The sequence below is a fragment of the Dromiciops gliroides genome, chromosome 3 (genome assembly GCF_019393635.1).
Source record: "Dromiciops gliroides isolate mDroGli1 chromosome 3, mDroGli1.pri, whole genome shotgun sequence".
Classification (NCBI taxonomy): Eukaryota; Metazoa; Chordata; class Mammalia; order Microbiotheria; family Microbiotheriidae; genus Dromiciops; species Dromiciops gliroides.
The window spans coordinates 238,317,999-238,342,078 of record NC_057863.1 but is presented as its reverse complement, the minus strand read 5'-3'; the positions used below and the strand labels follow the sequence as shown (position 1 = coordinate 238,342,078).

Sequence of the window (24,080 nt, the reverse complement as noted above, 5' to 3'; positions counted from 1 at the left end):
AAATTTATAAAGATATATATATATCATTGTCCCGGGTAAGAATTGTTTTAAGTATTACCATTCTCATCCCATAATCATAGACTTACAGGCTGCAAGCAACTTGAAGAAGACATCTGGTTTATCATTCTTTCCAGGTAGAATTACCCTAAGCCTCCTCTAAAGAAATACCTTGTGCCTCATTCTTGAAAATTTTTAGAGAAATGTTATCATTGGCTTGGCATTATATGCCAGCTGATGTTATACATCATGTGGATTTGTATGGCACTGTTTGGATCCTTCCTGGGGGACTCTAGATAATTCCTTCTCTTCAGTGTCACAGCCAGACTTCTATTTCCTTTCTTGCCTCCCTCCAACTCATCTTATTGCCTTTCCATGTCCATTTAGGGAGAAGGAATTGTTTCTTAGAGCATATTGTAATATCTCTCATCCTGTGAATTTTGACAACACAATGACCTGAAACAGAATCTTGAATGTGGGCTGATGGTCACTTATACCTCTTTGCAAGGGTATGCTAGGAAAGCTTTAACAAATGGCTGGCTGTGTGGGGTCAGGGCAAGATGTACACATAACATATTATAAATTTAATCTGCATTATTGGCATTTTCTCCATCATTTTCTTAAATCTAGAAAGTCAACAAAATAAATCAAGCCTTGATTTTTAGCAGTTAGTGATTTTTGAGGTGTAAATGCACACAGTGAAAAGTTAACTATTTGCTCTCCTGAGCTGCAATGAGCTGGCTCAACATACCCTTGTCTCTTGGTATTCTTAGTGTTTGTCAAATCCAATGGAGATAGGATTTGTTCAATAAAAACAAATATCAGAACAACCCTGAAAATCTAACTTAAATCTTTCTTTTTCCATTCTCCCTGGAAACAGACTGCTGCTTCTAGATTGGATAAATATCACAATGTCATTCTACCATCAGTTTTCTCTTATGCAAAGAAAAATTCTCTTTCCTCTTTTTTTTCTGTATGAGAAAATTTTCCTAAATCCTTAATCACTTTTGTTGTTCTCTGTATGGGCAGTACTGTAGATGAAATGAGATACATTTGGTATTAATCTAACCATTGTCTTACTAGCTATCCATGTTGTGGCACTTATCCACTAACATAATTTGGGGGTCACTTAGTATGACAGTTCCTTTATCTGTAAGAATTTCTATTGAGAAAATATTATAGGGAGTAGGGTAGATACAAGTAAGATGCTTCTGAAAATTATTGAAATATCTTATGGATGAAGAAGCGTAAGCACAAATCTATTTGAAATTCTTTAATACTTAAATAAAAACAATCACGCCAATTTTTTTTATCACTGTCAACTTGTTTGGAAAACGTTTCTTTATTATAAAATGTACAGTACATTTACTGTATCAATACATTAAAGCAGTCATGGAAATAATGTCAACCCACTAACCAGGATTATTTAAGATTAGATTTTGGATAACTTTGACTTGGTAACCTGGGGGGTGGGGTGGGCTGCAGACAGGTCCTGGTATGTACACCTTAGAAACCACAGAGAAGATTAAGAAGCTTTTTAGGTGGCTTTAGTCTACATTCTAAACAATGTTGCAGCTTGTCCTCCTTTCTACCCCAAGCTATTCCCATCTCCTCACACTATAGCTCAAAAGGCCTCTCCTAGGAGTGAGAAATCCAGCATCACCATCCTTCTTAATGCCAGGTAAAGGGAGAGGTGAGTAGCAATATAATAGAGTAGTGAAATTGTGGGAGATTGGATAGGACCTGAAAATACTTTCCACATCTGCAGTCATATATCTGAGTCTTGTAAAGACCAATAATTTATGAAAATGAGACAGATCACCATATGTCTTTTTAGTCTCATAGTCTAGGTTAAAAAAACAAACAAACATAAAACTATATGATGATTGAATTCCTCCCCCTGTAAAAGGGTACAAAAAGTCCTTTCATACATAATTTGTAAGTTTAATGTTTGAAAACCTTTTATTAGAAATAGATCATTCAATTTCTTAATCCATGATCAGCCATCTTGATTTTGAAGAAATGGTAGAGAAAATAACAGGTAGGTGAGTAATCATTTGATAGAATTGATTATGTGGAAGTAGGTAACTAAATGATGCATCCTCAATGTGGTAACAAAGCACTTTTTGTTCTTCAATCACTGCAGTTCATTTACAGTTAATACTTATTTGGTATCCTTAAGGTGCTTGTCAAGCCACTGGGGGTAGCTTTGTTTTGAACAGTAATATGTAGCTGATGTTGTGGGTGCCATGAAATATCACAGGAAACCACATATATCCTGTAAACATGGAAGGAAATCCCCCAAAGGTGCTGGCTCCTTAATAAAGTGTCTACATTACTTCCTTTGGCAAAAAGGGAAAGGGTCCAAGTTATCCTATGAAACCAACAGGGCATCCATCCATCATGACAATATTCTGTTAACAATACTCCCTTTTACAGTCCTAGCTTCTTTTCTAAATGATACTTTACTTTCTGTACTTGTTTTTGCAGTTTCTTGGGAGTCCATCAATGTAGAAAGGTATGTTAGAACACATGAATATAAGTTGTTTTAGAGTCACTGCCTAATATGTTTTTTGCAGTGCACTTGTAAAAGCCTGCATCTCTTTGTGTGGAGTGCTGGATGATTAATGAGCCCTGAGGGTGAAGGAATTTATTCCCATAGAGGCGGGATTGAGCTCCTGCTGTCAGATGTGATTTGTCTGGTAGTTCCCACGTTATTTCAGCTTTGGGAATCCCGATAGCCATACAGTTCATTTTCACTGTGTTCCCTGGCCGAGCGTAAATGACAGGTGTTGGCTCACTAGTGATTCGGGGAGGGTATGCTATTACAATAACAGGAACATTCATAACAGATGAGCCATATTCTGTCTCAACCTTGCACAGATAGGTTCCTCTGTCAAACACAGAGGCCTCATGCACAGTCAGTGAGCCATTCTCTGAAAGGGAAAAGCGTCCGACTACTTGGGGACCCTCTAAGACCATGCCACTGGGCAGTGTCCAAGACAACTGGGCTTTCTGACTTCCTTGAGCAATGCAGTGAAGTTGCAAGGTTTCACCATTGATGATGCTCACCAGGTTTGGGTATTGATTACTAATTTCTGGCTTCAGCCCAACTTTCAAAGACACCAGTCTCTCACTATAGCCAGCTTTGTTTCTAGCCACACAACGATAAGCTCCAGCATCAGCAGCAGAGAGACTGCTGATGTGCAGCACACCATCCTTTTTGTGATAAAATCTCTGTAAGTGTTTTCCACTCTGAAGTTCTGTCCCATTTGGAAGAATCCAAACAATGCTGGGTTCAGGGGTTCCCTCAGCTGAACAGTTGAGGTTTATGGTATGACCTGCCATGGCAGTAATCTTTTCACTGACTGGGTTCCGGAAAACTGGTTTCTCTAAGGGATCCATTACAGTGAGTTGTACAATCAGCTTGGCTTCTCCCCCCTCGTTGCGTCCAATACACACTAGCTGCACGTTGTCTGTCTTTCTCAGGCTCTTAATATCCAGTGTGCCATTGCGATGGACGGTGATGCGGTTTCCATAGTAGGGAGCTGGAAGGATCACGCCCTCTGGAAAAGCCCACAAGACCCGCGGTGCTGGGATGCCTTCTGCTTTGCAGTCAATGAGCTTTCGGCTCTCTCTTGAAGCTATTTCTCGGACAGTTGTTATGGTATTAGGATTGCCATTGATTGTGGGGGATTGGACATTAACATGGATCCAGACAATTTTCCGGTCTTCCCCAGCACTGTTCCTCACCACACATGTATAGTTCCCACTATCAGATCGCTGTGCCTTTTGAATAAGAAGGGTTCCATCTCTGAACACTTGGTATTTATCAGAAGAGATTGGAATTAATTTGTTGGTTGGAGAAAGCCATGTCACCTTTGGAGTAGGTTCTCCTTTAGCTTCGCAGGCCACTGTAACAACATCCCCATAAGGAACATGGATAATGGAGTAGGTTTTATTTTGGATGGCTGCAGGCTCAGCAACCACTTTGACATGAACTTTCATTTCATCTTTTCCAATCTGGTTTTCAGCAAAGCAGGTATAGTCTCCTTCCTCCCTCATTCCCACTTCATTGAAGTAAAGCGTCCCATTATTAAAAACAACATATCTCTTTGTCCGTCCACCACTGTCATCTGACTGCATAAAAGTATTGACCATACTGCCGTCAGGAAGGCTCCAGGAAATCTCAGGATTGGGAAGGCCTGTTGCCACACAGTCAACCTTGAGGTCTCGACCATAGATGACTTTGTGGTCATTCTCCCTTTTGTGTTCTATCTTAGCAGGTTTCATCATCACATTCACCTTCAGAACAACATAATCATCACCAATTTTATTCCGAGCAACACACAGATAGTCCCCTGCATCTTTATCTGTGATGGAATGTACAACCAAAGTGCCATTGCCAAACACCTTAATCCTGGTATCAAAGCTAAATGGGAAAGAAAAGAAACAAGATGTAAGTCTCCTGATCATACATGCTGACTTTTGTTCACTAGAACAAAAAAGAAACATGTGGTCCCAGAGAAAGATCCATGCATGAGCTGCTACTGGGAAATGTCAAATGGGTTTTCTAGCCTTAAGGGAATTGTATCCAAATGCTAAAATGATTAACTGCACAAGAGACCTCCACGATCTGTTCTGAACTTAAGCTGACCCAAGCACTGATTCAAGAATTTGAAATTTAGTCAAAGACATTAGCTCTGCTGGTACAAGTGCTTCTTTGGCTCATGATTCATTTGAGCATTAATATCAAAAGAAATGTCACAGTGAAGGGGAAACTGAATTTAAATTAACCTTAAGGAAATGGAAGTTTATTTTTCTTACCTCTAGAGGAAAAGATTTTTTTTCATTATTTTCACTCAGGATGACTATGTTTCTGATATATCTCATAATATTAGAAACAGCATGGCAGCAGCTGTAATTTTAATCATAGAAAAATATTCCTGTACAGAATCTTGTGGCTCAATGAGGTTCCTGCAACACCTGGCAAAAGGAGGCTTCCATAGGCGACTGTAACTAGAGCTGGCTGACACTTGCCAACTAAAACCTCAACTCTGGCAATGGTTTGCCTTCAACTTGGAAAAACAGAAGGTGACCATGTGCCATGTTTCCTCTAGGTAAAATTTACAAAATGGATTTCAATTAAAGGTATGTCATCACCATGATCATCACTAGAAATAAGTTTTAGCTGTTAGTTTGATCCTCATAAACATCAACGTGCAGTTGACTAATTCAGAATTGTTTTTGACAATCAACATTCTACAAAATTATGGCAAAGTTTTTAGTGAAAGTTTAACTTCAAAAGCATCCAGATTGAGAATAAATCAAGGGGGCAGCTAGGTGGTTCAGTGGATAGAGCACTGGCCCTGGATTCAAGAGGACCTGAGCTCAAATCTGGCCGCAGACACTTGACACTTACTAGCTGTGTGACCCTGGGCAAGTCACTTAACCTTCATTGCCCTGCAAAAAAAAAATCAATCAAAACAACCAATATGTCTGTAATAATTGTCTACTGTATTCTAGGCAGAGAATTACCAAAACATAGAATCTCATGGTTGAAAGAGACCTCAGGGAGTCATCTGGATTAATAATACCTGAATAGGCAATCCCTTTTTTACAACTTCTTAGGAAAGTGGTGACTGCTTCCAAATGTAAAATTGCACTGAAAGGAATGTCACTGCCACTTTGGAAAAACTCGAACTGATAAGAAATTTGCCTCAATGTCACTTCTACTCATTGCCCCCAGTTCTACCTGAAAGAATGATGATAATTCTATAACCACTTGACCCCCCTTCAAATACTTTAAGATCACTTTCCTGTTCCCCAATGTCTTCTACTCTCTAGCAATAGCTTAGTAAATGGTTTAAATGCCTTTGATTTAGAGGACTGAAAATGCTAATAGGTACAATAAACCATGGATAACATTAATCATCAGTAAACATTCAGCAAGAACAAAAATCACACACCTTAGGCCTACTGCGGTTGGAAAAGATAATCACACTTATAACCACAAGAAAACATACGAACATTAAAGGATAAGATTAAAATAATAGTTTCTTTATATAATGATTCATTATATATGTACCATTAAACATCAGTACAAGCAATTACACTTCATTTGCAACAATTTATATTCAAAGGGAATGAATGTCACCAATAACATGCATATCGGTTCTGGAATCAGAGGTCCCAAGTTCAAATTCCATCTCTCATCTCTGACACACATGAATCCCTGGGCAAGTCACTAAACCTCTAAGATTCCAATTTCTTGTCTTTATAATGAGGGGATGAAGGTACATTCCAGGGCTAAATAAGATCCTATAACTTTTCATTCCCATCAGAATTCTTTACCCATTGGTTTCAATTCACTTTTCCTTGTATGTATGTTTATGGTTGTTTTATATAGTGGCAATTTCTATCTACTAAGATTTCCTAGTTCTGTATTTATTCACACTGCTTTAATTCATAAGTTTTTCCTATATTTATTCACATGTCCCATATTTATCACTCAAATACATTCTGGTAGTCCATCACATCATGAAGGTTCTGAAAACTTTGCAGTGGAAATCAAGATGGAAAACCTTATAGGGCTATAGATCCTTTCAGTATATAGAATAGCAAGTAATTATATAGGCATCTGTTGTCCAAAGACCAGCCTAAGGGAAAGACTGATCCTCAAAGTATGACTCTCAAGTGATGAATAGTTTTGGCCATAGTCTCCTACAAAAGACAGAGATAGCTTTGGGATCTGTATCAGTGAGATTTCCAATACTGACAAAAGCACAGATATTTTGAAGTGCCAACACATAATCAAGTTATTTCGAATGCCCTGGAAGATTTGATTCTTAACATATTTTAAAGAATATCACTCACATCTAAAGTGAAAAATAATGTGGCATCACAAAGAGAGACCTGGACTTGGAGCCAAGAAGACTTGGGTTCAAGTTCTGTTTCTGATAATTACAGGTCATGTGACCTTGGGAAAGCCACTAAAACTCTCAATGCTTTCAAGAACTTTCTAAGAGTCAACATTTCAGAGAAAATGCCTATCTTCATTGGTAGAAGTTGAGTCATGGGGAGTTCCCTATATGGAATATTAGGTCTATTGCTAATCCCAAGATTAATGTGTCTAAAGACCCTCCCCCATTAAATCATTGCTCTAAAAAGAGAATGAGATTCTACATGAAATTGAATTCAAAATACTTTCATTCATTATAGAAACAAGCCTTTACCTATCCTATTTAAATAAGTTGGTCCTGGTTAACATTATGATAATGAAATGGGTAGGTAAATATACAATTTAGTGGGGAAATCAATCAATCCATTAACAAACATTTAGCAAACATGTACTATGGGCCAGGGACTATGCTGGACATAATGGATATAACAACAAAGATGATATAGTTCTTGCTTTTAAGACTTGGAAAAATTGCGAGTTTGCAAGGAAATGAATTGGGAAAAGCATCTCACAATATATGTCTTAGAAATTCTTGTGGGGCAGCTAGGTTGCACAGTGGATAAAGCACCAGCCCTGGATTCAGGAAGACCTGAGTTCAAATCTGACCTCAGACACTTGACACTTACTAACTGTGTGACCCTGGGCAAGTCACTTAACCCCGTTGCCCCGAAAAAAAAACAACACAGAAATTCTTGTTAGATGATAGACAAGCATAAATATAACACATTATAAAAATTAGGGAAAGTAGTCAAATTGTAAAATTGTTATGGGGAGATTTTTTTCTTTTAAATAAGCAGAATGAACCATTAGGAACAAGATAAGTATGGGTAATTACATTAAATTTCTAAATGTATAACAAAGCAATATGATAGAATGAAGAAAAAACATATTGGGGGAATATTTGTGACAAATACAACAAATAAAACTTTATAATATATAAAGAGCTAGTAAAAATGTAGAAAGGCAACTCTCAGGCCTGAATAGATATATGTCAAAGTCTCAAGAGTAATAGTTAATTTTTAAAGGAGGACACAAATTACTAAGAATCACATGAAACGCTGTCAAACTCACTAATAATTTACTGCAACCTCACTAATTGTATAGGTAAACATATGTATATAATAAGTCTTATTTTTGCATCTATATATGTATATGCATACACGTGTATTTGTGGTAAAGAAGGAAAATTCATCAGTGAAGGGAGCCCTTGGTGAAAACAAAATTAAATAAAACAAAACACCTAAGTTCTAATAATGATCACTCAGTGAATTTCCAGTTTACAGCTTTAGTTGCCTGGGGCACTGAGAGGACCAGTTCAGAAGCAGAACTTGAACCCATGACTTCTTCTGACTTGCAGACCATTTCTTTTTTGTTTGTTTTGTTTTGCAGGGCAATGAGAATTAAGTTACTTGCCCAGGGTCACATAGCTAGTAAGTGTCAAGTGTCTGAGGTTGGGTGTGAACTCAGGTCTTCCTGAATCCAGGGCCAGTGCTTTATCCACTGTGCCACCTAGCTTCCCCCAGCAATATTTGTTTTATTTTTGTTGTTTGTTTGTTTTCTGGGCAATGAGGCTTAAGTGACTTGCCCAGGGTCACATAGCTAGTGTCAAGCGTCTGAGGTCGGGTTTGAACTCAGGTCCTCCTGACTCCAGGACTGGTGCTTTATCCACTGCAGCACCTAACTGCCCCCTCAGACCATTTCTTTATCCAGTATTCCTCCCCATGGATAGTTAACATATACATTAAAACAAACTGAGGTGCTACCTTCTACCCATAAAATTGACCAAAATGATAATAATAATAATAATAATTAACAGCATCAAAAGTCAGTGTTACCAAGGTTAAGAAGAAACAGATACACTCAATCATTGCTTGTGAAATTTCAAACCAAGAGAATCAGGAATGCAATTTTGGAGTATACAGTAAAGGTTACCAAGATAATTATATCCTTTGACCTAATAATCCCATTGTTATTGCAAGTGTTTTATCAAAAAAAAAATTTAGAACGCTCTATTTGTTCAAGGATTTTTATAGTGTCATCATTTGTCATAGTGAAAAACTATGTAATTTACTATGTCATAGTAAATAAAGCATACAAACAAAAAAACTGGACAGAAATCAAATGTTCAAAATAAAGGAATAGTTAAATAATTGGCTAAATAAAGATTGGGATGGAATACCAGAATGTATTTAAGAGTGATAAGTATGAGGCATATAAATAAATATGGGAAAGCTTTATGAAATAAAGCAATATGAATAAAAAATAGAACTAAGAGATCTGAGTATATAGAAATTACAACTACAGAAAACAATCACATACATACTCATAAGGGAAAGTGAATTGAAACCAAATGGCAAAGAATTCTAATGGGAACAAAAAGTTACAAGATCTTAGTTTGAGAGCTGGAATGTACCTTCACCACCTCATTATACAGACAAGAAATTTTAATCTCTGAGGTTTAGTGACTTGCCTAAGGATTTATATATGTCAAAGATGGAATTTGAACTCAGGGACTCTGATTCCAGAACCAATGTGCATGTTATTAATGACATTCATTCTTTTTGAATATATTTCATTTTGCAAATTAATTGTAATTCTTTGTATTCATATTTAATGGTACTTCTATAATAAATCATTATTAAAAATAAACTATTACTTTGAAAATAAGGAAGCTCTAGCTTAGTAAATGTCTCAAAAATGCCTTTGATTCAGAGGACTAAAAATGCTTTATAGGTACAACAAGCCATGGACATTATTAATCACTAATATGTATATATATATATATATGTGTGTGTGTGTGTGTGTATATTCAGCCACACTGAAAATCACACAGTTGGAAAAGATAATCACACTTATAATCTTGAGAAAGCATGTGAATGTTAAGGGATATTTTTTTAAAAGGTTCAATTCCCTGTTAAAGTGAATTTCAGTCTCATATTTTCCTGTTAGAATGCCAATTGATTATGCCAAAGCCAATGCTATCTCCTTTAAAAATCTATCAAATAGTAGTATGTATATTTAGCTAGAACATTTTGTGTGTGTGGGGGGGGTAGATTTATATGGATTGCAGGCTGAAATTCTAAATTGACTAGGATTAAAGAAGATATTCCAGATGTACAAAAATTTAAGGAATATTAGAAAGTTGTGTTGGGATATTTCTCCTTCATGGAAAATGACCAAAAGAAGTTAAACACAGTAGAAAGACATTCCATGTGTAAACTGATACTCTGGAACATTACCATTATATGCATGTTTCCTAGGTGATGATCCTTGTGCCCTAGTGGAAGGGTTGGAAGGTACCCTTGTTGCAAACCAGATTATACTACAAAATGGTTCATGTAAATCAGACTTCTCTATGGAGGAGGAGGTGAGTGAGGGGGTGGGGCTGGATGTATTAAATGCAATTAACATTTACTTAGCACCTAAAATGTTACTATGTTCAAGACCCTGTGCTAGGGAAGAGAGGACAATGTTTTTAATTTATGACATTTTGGAGGAAAAACAGAGGTGTAGCCACAGACCAAAAAAAAAAAAATCCAACAACTTTTCAATACTCTAACATCCTGTGTATTTCGATCTAAATAAAACAAAATTTCATGGTTCTGTCTTACCATATAATGGAAATATTTATGTGAAAATGAAAAAATGAAAAAAGGCTTCCAGTAAAGTTGATTTGAATAATGCTTGTGAGGCATTTCATTTTAAATTTAATGTTGTGTATCTCCTATTTCAGTAATAAAGGGGAAACTGATGAACAGTCTTTAAAAAAAAATTCCCAATCATTCTTTTTTTTTGTCCTTTTTTTGTTTTGTTTTGTTTTGGTTTTGCAGGGCAATGGGGGTTACTTGACTTGCCCAGGGTCACACAGCTAGTAAGTGTCAAGTGTCTGAGGTCAGATTTGAACTCTGGTCCTTCTGAATCCAGGGCCGATGCTCCATCCATTGCACCACCTAGCTGCCCCCCCCCCCCCAGTCATTTTTTTTTTTTAGTGAGGCAATTGGGGTTAAGTGACTTGCCCAGGGTCACACAGCTAGTAAGTCTTAAGTGACTGAGGCCGGATTTGAACTCAGGTACTCCTGACTCCAGGGCCGGTGCTCTATCCACTGCGCCACCTAGCTGCCCCCCCCCCCCAAATCATTCTTGAGAAAGAGAGAGAAGGAAGGAGGGAGAGGAAGGAGAGGGAGAGGGAGAGAGAGGGGGAGAGAGACAGAGACAGAGACAGAGAGACAGACAGAGAGACACAGAGAGAGAGAGAGAGAGAGAGAGAGAGAGAGAGAGAGAGAGAGAGAGAGAGAGAGACTATGTTTCCCAGCAGCATTCTTAGTTTAAATAATCTATACCATATAAATTGGGGCAGAGAGCAGTGAATGGAATTTATTTGTAGACAATGTCTGTGATCTTTATCCAGGAAATAGAGTTATTTTAAGGGATAATTAAACTCAATAATGAAAATTGCTAGCATTTATATAGTGTTTTAAGGTTTTCAAAGCTTTTTGCAAACAATATACTTTTTTTACCCTCACAAAAACCCTCAGAGGTAAGTGTTGTTATAGTCCTTGTCTTGCAGATGAAGAGAGGCAAAAGGAAGTTAAATGAGCTGCCCAGGGGTCACATAGCTAATAAGGCTAATGAGGCCAGATTTGAACTTTTCTTCCTGACTCCAGGTCCAGTACTCTACCCACTCTGCCTGTAGCTGCCAATCAACCAAATTATTTCCTTTTTAGAGGGGCACTGCCAATGTATTGAGAAGGAAAAATCTCCATAGCACTATGTGTATTCTCCCCAAGAGTGATAATTAGGCTATCATTTTCATAGAATTAAGTCACAGACTAGATCTATCACTTACCTGAAAAGTGAATCAATCATCCTTTTAGAAGGCAGTCGCCAGAGGATCCTTGGCCAGGGATCCCCTGAAGCACTGCAGTTCAGGCGCAGGGTGCCCCCATAAGTGATATCTGTCTTATGAGGGGAACTCCCAGTGATCTTGGCATTGGCAGAACTCTTCTGCACATTGAGATGAACCGTTCTCCTGGCTGTCCCAACCATGTTAGCTGCCACACATTCATAGTTTCCACTGTTTTGGGGAGAAATATTGCGGATGTAAAGTGTCCCATTTGGGAAGACAAACAAATTCCCATTGATGAACTGGGAAGGACGGATTTGAGTACCATCAAAGATCACCCAGCGAATACTAGGGAGAGGAGCTGCTTTGGCAGTGCAATGGATATGAATACTGAGTCCAGGAGGCAGGGAGATATTTTCTTGCCTTTCTTGGTGAATAATGGGAGGTAAAGCTGCAACGTGTAGGCGGATAGCCAGACTATCTGCCCCAGCAGCATTACTTGCAATGCACTTGTAAACCCCTCTGTCTGAAAAGGTAGCCTCCTTAATGGTTAGGGTACGGTTCTCATGCAACATAATTCTGGCCTCAGCAGTTGATACACTCCTCCATACTTTTCTATCAGGAAAAATCCAAGAAATTTGTGGGGGTGGCGTTCCTTTGGCTAGACATTCCATTGCAATTGTGTCTCCAAGGTAAACTGTGACATCCTGATAGTGGGAAGCTAATATTTGGGGCTGCTGAGCTGTCACTGACAATGTGACAATCATTTTGTCTACACCATGAAGGTTCTTGGCAGTGCACATGTACTGACCACGATCTTGGAGCTGGACATTCCTAATAACAAATGTACCATTTTTCAAGACTTCGAACCGTTGTGTCCTTGTGTTGGGCGTCATAAGAGCTCCTGGGAGGATTTTTTTAAAAAAAGAAAAGAAAGAAAAATAAAATTAAAAAGATATAAAAAGATTTCCATTAAAATAACTAGCAATTGGGGCGGCTAGGTGGCACAGTGAATAGATAACCGGCCCTGGATTCAGGAGGACCTGAGTTCAAATCCGGCCTCAGACATTTAACACACTTACTAGCTGTGTGACCCTGGGCAAGTCACTTAACCCCAATTGCCTCACCAAAATTAAAAAAATTAAAAAATAACTATCAATTATGATTGACCAATCTGTCTCATTCTTTCCATGGGTAATAGCATATTTATGTAGTATTTGGAGTTTACAAAGAAATTTCCTCATAAAACTGCCTGAGATCAATAACATTTTATAAATCACCTCCCAAGGCTTTAGTTTCTTCATCTGGAAATTGATGAAAATACTTCTTGTGTTACCTACCTCATTATGTAATATGAGAGCAAGGGGTAAGGAGGGTTTGTAGTGATGGATCCTACTCTTACCAGCTCTTGAGAGTCAATTGTTAAATTTCTTATTTCTAAATTTCAAATGTGAGCATTTTATACCTTAGTAATTGGTAAATGCTATGTCAGTGCTGAAATTGTTATTTTGTTGATTGTCAAGATCAGGAATGAAGAATTTAAGATGAAAGGGCAAAATCCAAGTGCCTCCTGATTTTGAACAGCCTGTGAGCTAAGAATTTTTCTTTTTACATTTTAATGTACAATGAAACATTATTTTAAAATTGTGAAGTCCATTTGTAGGCCATACAAAAACAATAGTCATAGTTATGTCCCTGGTCTAGACTTAATAAAGTGAAGGAAAAAATGTTGATAATGCAAATTAAACCTACAAGTGTGTTGTGAGTACATTTAATTTTAGGAGTGCTGGTTGTCAAATATTTAGTAGCACACCCTGAGTTTAAGTAGATGATTTGTAAGGTCCCTGATTGCTCTATAACCTATGGTCTTATGTAGAAGAGAGAAAATCCTAGCCAGACACTCTGCTATTCCTTTGCATTTATTTTCTTCTCTTTGACTTAAAAGATAATACCTTGACTCAAGCCAAAGAAACTTATGACAAATAACATATTTTGCAATGACAACTGTCTCACGGCATTGTTACATCAGACTTGTTATTTTATCAATTTTGGGTGTAGATTTTAATCCATCTATAATTTAGTAGTTAAGTCAGAGAGAAATACCTGAGGTAGAGAGGATGTCACTTGTCAATTATCACACAGCTATTATTGGAGACAGAATTTGAAGCCTGGTCTTCTTCCTAACTCCAAGTTCATCATACTATCCAGTATGAAATCTTGCTTCCTTCTAGTAGAAATGGCTGTACAAAGTTGGTCTATAAATTCCATAGCAATAGCCACTTATCACTATATAAACCCAGATTTATTAAAGATGCATGGCCATTCTTCATGAAAAATGTCATCTTTTCTCCTTTTTGAAATGACAGATTAGCACAATAGAGGAGCAGAGAAACTTCCCTTCATTCATATGTGTATGTACATACACATGTCTAAATGGTAGGGATGGAAGAGTAATGGTGAAAATTATTCTCACTAGAAATTCAAGTTGAGTATGATAATGTTGGCTCAAAGGCAATCATTTCTCCTTGCCCTACAGTGAAATGGTATATGAAATTAGGTTCACCAATGAGTGAAGGCCCATGGAGCAGTTTGAAAACCTTACTGTTCCAGTGTACAGAACTAGCCTAACAAGAGGAACTTAGAAGACAAATAAAAAGAAGAAAATTTTACTAATTCAATTTATCTAATAATGGATTCAATTGGGTTCAGATCTGGACTCTGACACTTATTAGCTGTGTGACCTTGGGCAAGTCACTCAACACTATTTACCTCAGCTCCTCATCTATAACGTGAGTTGGAAAAAGAAAAGACAAACCACTCCATTATCTCTACCCAGAAAGCCCCCAAAATGGGGTCATGAAGACTCAGACAGAACTGAAACAACTAAATAACTCTCTCTCTCTCTCTCTCTCTCTCTCTCTCTCTCTCTCTCTCTTTCTCCCCCTCTCTCATGTGTATGCATTTAAATACATACATATACCATATATATATCTGAACTAGACATGCACACATATGTATACATCTGTACACACATTGCTATGAAAATAGAACTAAATCTTTTATCCTATATAAAATATGAAATAATCAAGTCAGCCTCTATAATTCAGTTGAATTTAGGAATAATTCAAATAATCAAATATTCACTCCACAAGTTGTTCCCCCAAACATTCTGTCTTTAATCCCCCTTCTTCCCTTCCCTTCTCCTTGTCTTCTCAGATGAAGAAGACCTCACATCTTACTTTATGGACAGAATTATGCCATTCTACACTGCCTCCCTCTTTACTGCTTCTCTTCATCTTAAAACCTCTTATATTGTCCCCTATCTCTCCAATTTTCCCTCATATCTGATAATAATTTGGCCCTTTTCCTTGCCAAGGACAACCTTTCTTCATGGGTACTTGATCCAATCAGTCACTTCCAATCTTCTATAGCTGATTGGGGGTTTAATCATTCTCCTTCTTTCACCAATTTTTAACCTGCCTCTATCTACTTAATCCTTTTCCACTACCTCCAAACATTAAAAAAAAACCTACTTCACCAGACCCTATGATCCCTTAAATCTATCATAATCTAGCTCTCTTCCCCCACTTTAGCCACCTTTCTGGTGGGAAGTGGGATTGATCTACACTTGTTTCCTACACTTCTCCATTCATTTACGGAGTAACCCTTTGAAGTCTAGCTTTTGACCTCATCACTTTACTAAGGATCCTCTTTACAATGTTGTGAATGATCTCTTAATTTCCAAATTGGAGTTTTTCTTTGAGTCTTCATTCTTTCTGACCTATCTACAATATTTGGCACTGTTGACACTCTCTCCTATAGGAACTCACTCTTCTCTACACTACTCAATTCTGGTTTTCCTCTTAACTATTTAAATATTCAGTTTCCTTTGCTTCACAACCTATCTTTCCAGCCTCATTGAAAATTACTTCCCTCCCTGAGACAGGACACCACACCTTACACATCCCATCTTTTTTTTTTTCCCCCCCGTGGGGCAATGAGGGTTAAGTGACTTGCCCATGGTCACACAGTTAGAAAGTGTCAAGTGGTGTCTGAGGCCGGATTTGAACTCAGGTCCTCCTGGATCCAGGAACAGCGCTTTATCCATTGTGCCACCTAACTGCCCCCAATCCATACCTTTGCATTAGCTATTCCTCAAGTGATAGTATGTACTCTTTACTTGCCTCTGATTTATAGAATCTCTTTCTTCCCTCAAGAGTGACTCAAACACCACTATTTATATTTAAGCCTTCTCTGAGCCCTTCAACTGCTAATGTTCTTCCTTCATAATGACTTTGTTTTTACTAGTTTTATGTATTTGTATTTATTCTTTATATACTTTAATGTATTCACTTGTCTCCCCTCTCGCAATGTAAAATCTTTCAAAATAGGATTTGTTACATTCATTATATATGTATCCCCAGTGCATAGCACATAGTAGGTACTTAATTACTACATCCATAGAATAGATGAAGCCTTTTTCATTTTCAAAAGGGATAATATTCTCCCAATGACAAAATTTATTATTTACTGTAGCCATGTTCTGATTGTGTATCACTGAATATATCCACTGCAAAAACTTCTAGGCTCTGGAATAAAAAGTTGAGATTTATATTAAAAATCATTGTCTTTTCATGGCCAATGAAGAAAGATATAAAGAGCTCTGTACCTCCTGGGGTGCTTTTCCTAAGGATCCAATATTTCATTGATTAGGGATGCCACCCAGATTACAACTAATCTACAGATGGGTAGACATTTCTCATGAGTTTCTATGGCCAAGAAAAGTTAATCAGCTGGTGGCCTACCATCTAGTGACATGTATACCCACATGTAGTTAGGCTGATTCTTAACAGAAAGAAACACAATCCATTACTGAACTTATCCTCACAGATTACAGAGTCAACAGTCCTGGCTTTTGAAACAATAGTCTTGGGTTTAAGTACTGACTATCATTTTTATTATCTGTGTGACCGTGGGCAAATCACTTAAACTTCCGAGGTCTCAGTTTCCTCAACTACAAAATTGGGAAGAGATTGGAATAGATGGTCTCTGTGGTTCCTTTTTAACTGTAATCCTAAGAGTCATGTATTTGTCATATCCTTGGAGAAATAAGAGTCATTTCCATGTTGCAATTACACATGGGAGTAAGAATCCAGTAGAAGAAATGTCACAACACTAAGTAGAAAGAGGGGACATCCTATATGGAATAGTTCTAGTATTAGGTGATTATTTGTCCAAGTTCTCTTGGTAAACTATGTCCTTTCCATTACTACACTAATTTTCTTCTCCTTTTTAGAGGGTATGAATTGTCAGATCCATTCTGAGTCCCCAGACTCCAGAGATGCCTAGAAAGTGAGTTATCTGATCTCCCCAATCTAGCCTTATCAATTCCTTTTCTGAACAGATTTGGGTATTTTTATTTTACAGGATCCTCTCTAATTAGCTTCCCCTTGTGCTTCATCCATTATTAGTTCTGGTTAAATTGAAATACTTAAATATCTTACCTGTAGAAACCTTTGTCCAAGTAACAAAAGGTTTGGGCTCTCCAGTTGCATCACATGGAAGGATAACATCTGTTTCAGCAATGATGGATAAGGTGTGAGGGGACTTGGTAATGATACGGGGCTTCTCTCCAAGTGCCCAGAAACTAGGAGCAGGAGGTCCTCCAGTGAATGTGATTTTAGAATTACTATGATGGACATTTCTGTAGGAATGAATGGTAGATGCTGTATAAGGAATGGTCCTCCGAGTAGGTAACACTGGAGGAATATTTTTAAAATAAATCAAAGGTGGTGATCTAGTACTAGGACTGTGGAATATTGAAGGTGCTCCAGGAATACCTATGACATTGTGGATGTTACCTTGTGTTGTAATCTGACTGTATAGGCCTGGTGTTATTTGTTTCTCTCTTGTACTCACTGAGACAGGTAGGATAGTTGCTGGTGGCTTAGGAGTGACTCCTACTTGTGTGAATGTAGGAGTCCTATTAAACAGAAAAGGAAATCTTCCATTTGCTGTATAAGGGATTCTAGGACTTGGCATCTTTGTAGCTGAGCTTTTTTGTTCAGGAATGTAATTATTTCCAAACACTTTGGGGTTGGCATTAAACTGGTTGGTCCCTGGGAATCCAGATCTACTAGGAATGATTGGATTGGGCCTTGGCAATGGGATGCTCATTGTGGTTGTTGCCACTGTTGTCATTTCAGGGAGTCTTTTCTCTAGAGCATTCTGTGAAGGGTATGATGTTATCTCTGGCTTATTAGTGAAGTGAAGAGATGGCTGGAAAGTTATAAAATGTCGAGATGAGCCTTGTATTGTTGAATGGGGTGGCCTTACAGTCACTCTTGGCAGTTCATGATTTCCAGGCACTATGTCAGGTCTCTGGTGGAAGCTAGGCATCCTCCCTGGATGATAGGGAGGATCTGAACCCTGGAATAAGCGGTTGTTGGAACTACTGCCTTGTATTTCCTTGAATTGCTCCTGTTTGGAAGGTAAATTAATTCTGTTTTGGTTAAAATTGGGTGTGGGAAATTCATTGGGACTGGAAATTAACTTGGTTTTCTTATCATCTATTTCAGATGTTTTGCTTTCTGGGGCCCCTACATGATTAAATATGATGTTTTCTTTGGACTCCATAAGCATTTGAGTGGATGTACTAGAAGTGCTTGAAAAAAGTAATGATGGTATTGTGGTAGATTCTGTAAAAGGTATCAAGGCTATTGAAGATGACTTCTGCTCCACCAGAGATGGAGATGGTGTAATTATGGATGTCATCTCCTTATATGGTTTATGTGTGGTAACGTGATTGTCTAATTTTATTATGGAAGGGGTAACAGCTGATGCAGTTGTCTTAGGATCTTGTCCAACAGAACTTTCTTGGGCATTGATTTCTACTTGACTTGAAGGATATTCTTTTGTTCTGCTTGAGGGAACAGAGAAGGTATATTTTTCTTCCTGTTGAGATAGGTCAGGGACTTCAGTTAGTGTTGCAAATTTGGAAGGACTATCCAATCCCTGTGATTCTTTAAAAATCGATGAATCTTCCCTAGTTTCCTGAGAATTACTTGTAGACACACCAGCATGTACTACTGAGGAAAGTGTAGTTTTAACTATCATTTTAGGCACCCAGCTTGATTCCCCTGAAGACCCCAAACCAAGGGATTCTTTTTGAAATTTTGTAACCTCTGAGGGAACTGAGTCAGAGGATGCCACAACACCAGGTAATAATTCAGTGGGGGTCACAGTTCTGGTTTCATAGTGATTGCTATCTGTGACTCCATAACCATATTCAATTTCCTCATTTTCCGAATCCACATCAAACAAATCCTTATACATTTGTGAAGTTGTTTCTTGTACTGGGTGGTGGGATAAATGTGTTTCTGTATCAGAAGGAGTTGCAGTCATGTACTCTTTTGGCCTTTTCTTATGTGAGGACTCAGTTGTCAAAGGAGAGGTAGCAAGAAGGCCTATGGTTTGCATAGTGGCTGTCACAGGTATAATGAGCTTACTTGTAGGATTAATGGTTGTTTCCATTTTGGTATCAAAAGAGGCTGCTGTCGTAGTTGTGGTCTGTTTTAATTTTGGTCTCTTTGGAAATTTTCTACGTGATACTCCCTTTGTAATGGTTTCCACATCTTTCTTCCTTTCTAACTGTTTAGGAAGATTAGTTTTTTCAACCCAAGGAGCAGAAACAAGTGAAATATCTACTTTGCTTGCAGTCTTTGGATCAGTTACAAGAATTATTGGACTAAATGATGTCTCTGCTGGAGCAGGAGCAGGAGCAGGAGCAGGAGCAGTTGGCAGAATTGGCTTTTTCCGATGAAGTTTGTGAAGTCTTAATCTTTTTCTCCCATTAGGCCTTCTTCGAGAATGCTGTGTTGTCAATGAGCTAGAAGGAGTGTTCTTTGAATAAGCAGTTGTAATGGCTGCTGTCGTGGTAAGCTGTTCATCAGTAGTAGTAGATGTCATCTGCTCAGGCTCCAGAAGGGGAAGAACAGTACTTAGGGCATTGTGTGAGAATTCAGATACTGTTACAGATACAGCATCTTGTTTAGCCCTCTCAGAAATTCTGTTGCTCAAAGGCACTTTTTCCAGTTTTTCTCCTTCTTGAATGGTCTCATCTTCCTCATCAGTTTCCTGGTGAACTGAAGAGTTGTCATGAATGTCTGCCCTATTGCCAATACTTTGAGCTTTCTTGGTTTTTATCTGTGGATGTTGATGTGTTGGGATATTGTCGTCCCCAGAAAGTAGGTCTTCAAATGGCAAGGCTGGAGGATCTAAACCATTTGATCCAATCTTTGGGACATCAACATCATTGACTCCAGCTGGGTGGATTGGAATGAATTGGATGGGGGGGAGGTCTCCACCATGGTCTTTGTTGAGCTGTGAATCCGTTTTCAAGCCTGTGTAAAGGTATGTCACAGTCTCAGACTCTGCTAAGATATTGGTATCCAATGGCAGTTCATCTTGATTTAATGCAGAACCTGCTGTGAAATCAATATTATCTACTGTAGACCAACTTTCTGTTGTTTCTTCATTGGTTGGATCCTCAGAAAAGACATCTAGAGGTGGGGCAGAATAAGTTGACTTAGAAGGTAAAGAAGTTGGTGTTATGGGTTCAGTCCATATAGAGGGAGTTTCTGCAACATATGGAGGTTTAGGAGTTCCCAGAGTCCCATAAGCTCTTGGTTCTTCCACATGAGTGTGTGTTACTTTTGGTTCAACAAGTGTTCTGGAATCCCTCTGGTCAGTACTTGCTGAAGAAATTGTGACTGAAACTAGTTCATCTTCACTGAAGAATGATTCGGATGCTGAGGACTCTTCTGTATTAGGTGTTGTCTCCATAGCATGTTTCAAGGGGGGACTGCTAACAGGAGATGGAAGTGCGGCCTTCTGTCTCATGGATGTAGCCACTGTTGTTTTAATGATGGGATCAGTATGAGGCACTGCTGTACTCTTGGGAAGATTCTTTCCACGTACCTTGGCCAAAATGTCTGCCCAGTGCTGTGGATTAATCTGTTTGTTTGCCATATTTATTCTTCTTCGGGATTCAAACACTCTCCGGCCTTCTGCAACATTACTTTCTGGGGCTCTTTCTAAATCTTTCCAATGTTTCATTTTCCTTCTGCCTTTTTTATTTTTTTTATTCTGTGTTCCAGAGACAGCATCATTCCTTGGCTTACTAGATACTTCTTGGTCTTTTGGAGCAAGCATTCCCCTGGAAGAATTATCTGTCTCATCTATACCTGAACCCCCTTCATCCTCTATCACACTGTCTGTTATTTTGGAAGCAGTCTTAGAACCTGGGCGCTTTCTTAGTTGGCCTCTTTTTGATGACTTGTTTGCTCCTTTCTTATTCACTGTCACCTTGACAATAAAATGGTCCACTCCTTGTTGATTGATCGCTATACATTTGTAGTAGCCACTGTCACTGCTTTGGCTACTAGGGATGAATAAAGTACCATTTTCTAACATATAGGCATGTGTTGAGTTAGACAATCCATTCAATATCTGTTTGTTTGGCAGGAGCCAGCTAAGCTCAGCATCAGGTATTGCTAGGGCATTACAGGGCAACATGACTGGTTCCTCAGGATTCTTTTCAATTGTTACTATGTGTCTTTTGGTTGGCTGGATAATAGGAGGTTGGACAGAAACTCGGTATATCATTCTGTCCATCTCATCCTTTACTTGAGCAATGCATTGGTACAAACCAGAGTCAGAACGCCCCACAGATTTTATGATGAGCTGACCACTGCTAAGGACAGAAAATCTGCTCTCTTGATCATTAAATGGAGCCTTCAACTTGGAGCCATCGGGAAGCACCCATAGGAGAATGGGGCTTTCTGAGGCTTTCACATTGCAACTCAGGTGGCACACAGACCCTTCAACCACAGTTTGAGCTGTTTTCACTTTTTCACCCTGCTCAATCATTACCCAGGTTTTGCTCCTCTGCTGCCTCAGGTCTTTGACTGGGATTATTTGTGAAAATTGAGTAGACAATGATAGCAGTACTTTTTTGGCAGTACTTTGGCGCCGATTCAGCTGAATATCTACAGATGGTTGCATCACCCATGATGGTTCAGCAAGAATCTGGGCTTTTACCCCTGTGTAGTAAAGGGCATCATCATTTGTATCTTGCCTGTATTGGTAACTGACTTTAGGGTCTTTGCTGAGCATGACCTCCCGCTGTAATGTTACTGGGACCTCACTGTAATAAGCTATCAATTTCCACAGTTTCTCATAATTTTCTCGATTCATTGGGCATTGTAATTCGAATGCAATGGTGGCATTAATATCAATTTCCTGGGGATCACTTTGGTTTAGTTGAATTTTTGAAACATCTGTGGGCTTCTTGATCTCACAAGCCAGGTTCACTGTATTTCCATGCTCATCAGTCATATTTAAAGTGATGTTCCAGGGAGAGAATTGAACCTCTTCCAGAGAGAGTGAGCTGTCTTCTTCCTCCTCCTCCTCTTCGCCCTCCTCCTCATTGTTGCTGCTACTGAAGTTCTGCTTCAGAGGAGACTGTATGACAGGCTTAGTACAATGAATGTCTTTCAAATTGTGAATCTCCTGCTTGTTCAGCTGCTTGGGACTGGAACACATGGAACAGAGCTGACCGCCTTCATATGCTTTGTCCTTTTTACATTTCAAAATGCCTAAAAATAAACAGTTGAATCAATTTAATGAACTAAATAATGATAACCATTTTAACAATTCACATTTAAATATTAATTTAAGTTTTTCAAATAATTTTCTTTATTACAACCCTGAGTCAGGTGGTATAAATAAATATTCATATCTCTTTTACAGGCTGAGAGTAATGAATATCTAGGTGGTTACCTATGAGCATATCACATGGCAAGTAAGTATCTAAAGTGGGATTCAGAACAATAATTCCTAATTTCAAGTCCAGCTAACTATCTTCTACACAGTAAACTATTCACTAAACTACAATGCCTCTAAGTCTCTCAGTATTTCGATCATCTTCCTCTTGGTGGCTACACATAATTTAAAATAGAAGATTTTTCATGGGACATGCATAAGAATTGTATACATTGAAAAGACATAAATGGGAAGTCACATTTATGAGATCATGGATCCAATGAAGGATTAAAGAAATAGGCCAAGAATTGGACTGAGAGACAAGAGTAGGTTACAGATAGCATTGGACTAGACAGTATTTAAAGTTGCTTCTGTCTGCAAAATTCCTAGATGTTCCTTATAATTTCCAATTTGGCTATATGTAGAAAGGCTATTTACAAAAATGCAAACCAGATAATTGAAAAATGCGGATAATCCAAAACACAAATTTGTCAATATTCCAACCTCTGTCTTCACTAAACCTGAAACAGAGCAGTGACAAAGCTGACAATACACATTTTCTTACTTTCCTTCCTACTTTATAGAATAGTTGTTAACTAGCTGTGAAGGGTCTAAAAGGTAAGTGGCACAGGTGACAAGGGAGAGACTTGAAGGTATTACATAATCTCCAAATGAAATGATGACTACTGCTGAATTATAGTTAAAGAATGTATATTTTGAGGACTCAGTTACAATTGAAACACTTATTGGGACAATTAAGCAATTATCACTGGTCTTAGAAACCAATAACTATTGTCAATTAGTTTCAACAAGCAATTATTAAATGCTTAATGTATGCAGGGCCCTATAACAGGCACTGTGGACAGAAAGACAAAATACTCCTGCTCTGTGTGTGTATGTGTGTGTTTGTGTGTTTTAGGACAAGTTAAGAAATGAAGAAAGTTAAAGAGAGATCAAAATCCTCTAGGAAAAAATTAAGGTAGGACAGACACTAGCAAACAATACCTATAGCAAAAGTGTAGTGGCTATTGCAGTGTTTTATCCATAATATTTATATAGATAATTAGTGGTATTACTAGGGTTGACTATGTTTCCAAATATGGTATAGCATTGCTTATTTAAACAAAGAGAAGCAAGAATATTTATTAATCAAAAATAGTTACCAAAGCTAACAAGTCAGTATAATTAGTATGGGGTCAATATTTTGCACTTGGACGCAAAAGTCAAAATGTTCAAAGGCATAGAATGTATTTGTTATAGGTAGATGGCCATATTAGAGGATACTATTTGTTCAGGCCAGTTAGAAAAATGTATAAATAGGGAAATAATAATTACATTAACAAAAAGTAGATATTGGGAAGGGGTAGATAATTCATGATTTTTGGAGTAGTTTGAACATGGAACCTTCTTTATTTAGGAAAGTGGAAATTGTAAAGAAAAAGCTATCTAACCAAT

At 38.0% G+C, this 24,080-nt stretch overlaps 1 protein-coding gene across 1 annotated transcript in view; it reads right to left on the bottom strand.

Annotated features, from left to right (window-relative positions):
* Positions 1 to 1,355: 1,355 nt before the first annotated feature.
* MXRA5 (matrix remodeling associated 5) overlaps positions 1,356 to 24,080 on the bottom strand; it is a 37,449-nt gene continuing 14,724 nt past the window's right edge. Inside the window, exons 5-7 of the mRNA XM_043997048.1 lie at positions 17,306 to 22,459; positions 11,805 to 12,705; positions 1,356 to 4,429 (exon numbers count right to left, since the gene is read on the bottom strand). Coding sequence (XP_043852983.1) covers positions 2,521 to 4,429; positions 11,805 to 12,705; positions 17,306 to 22,459 — 7,964 coding nt within the window. The 3' untranslated portion in view covers positions 1,356 to 2,520. The remainder of the gene's footprint in view (positions 4,430 to 11,804; positions 12,706 to 17,305; positions 22,460 to 24,080) is intronic.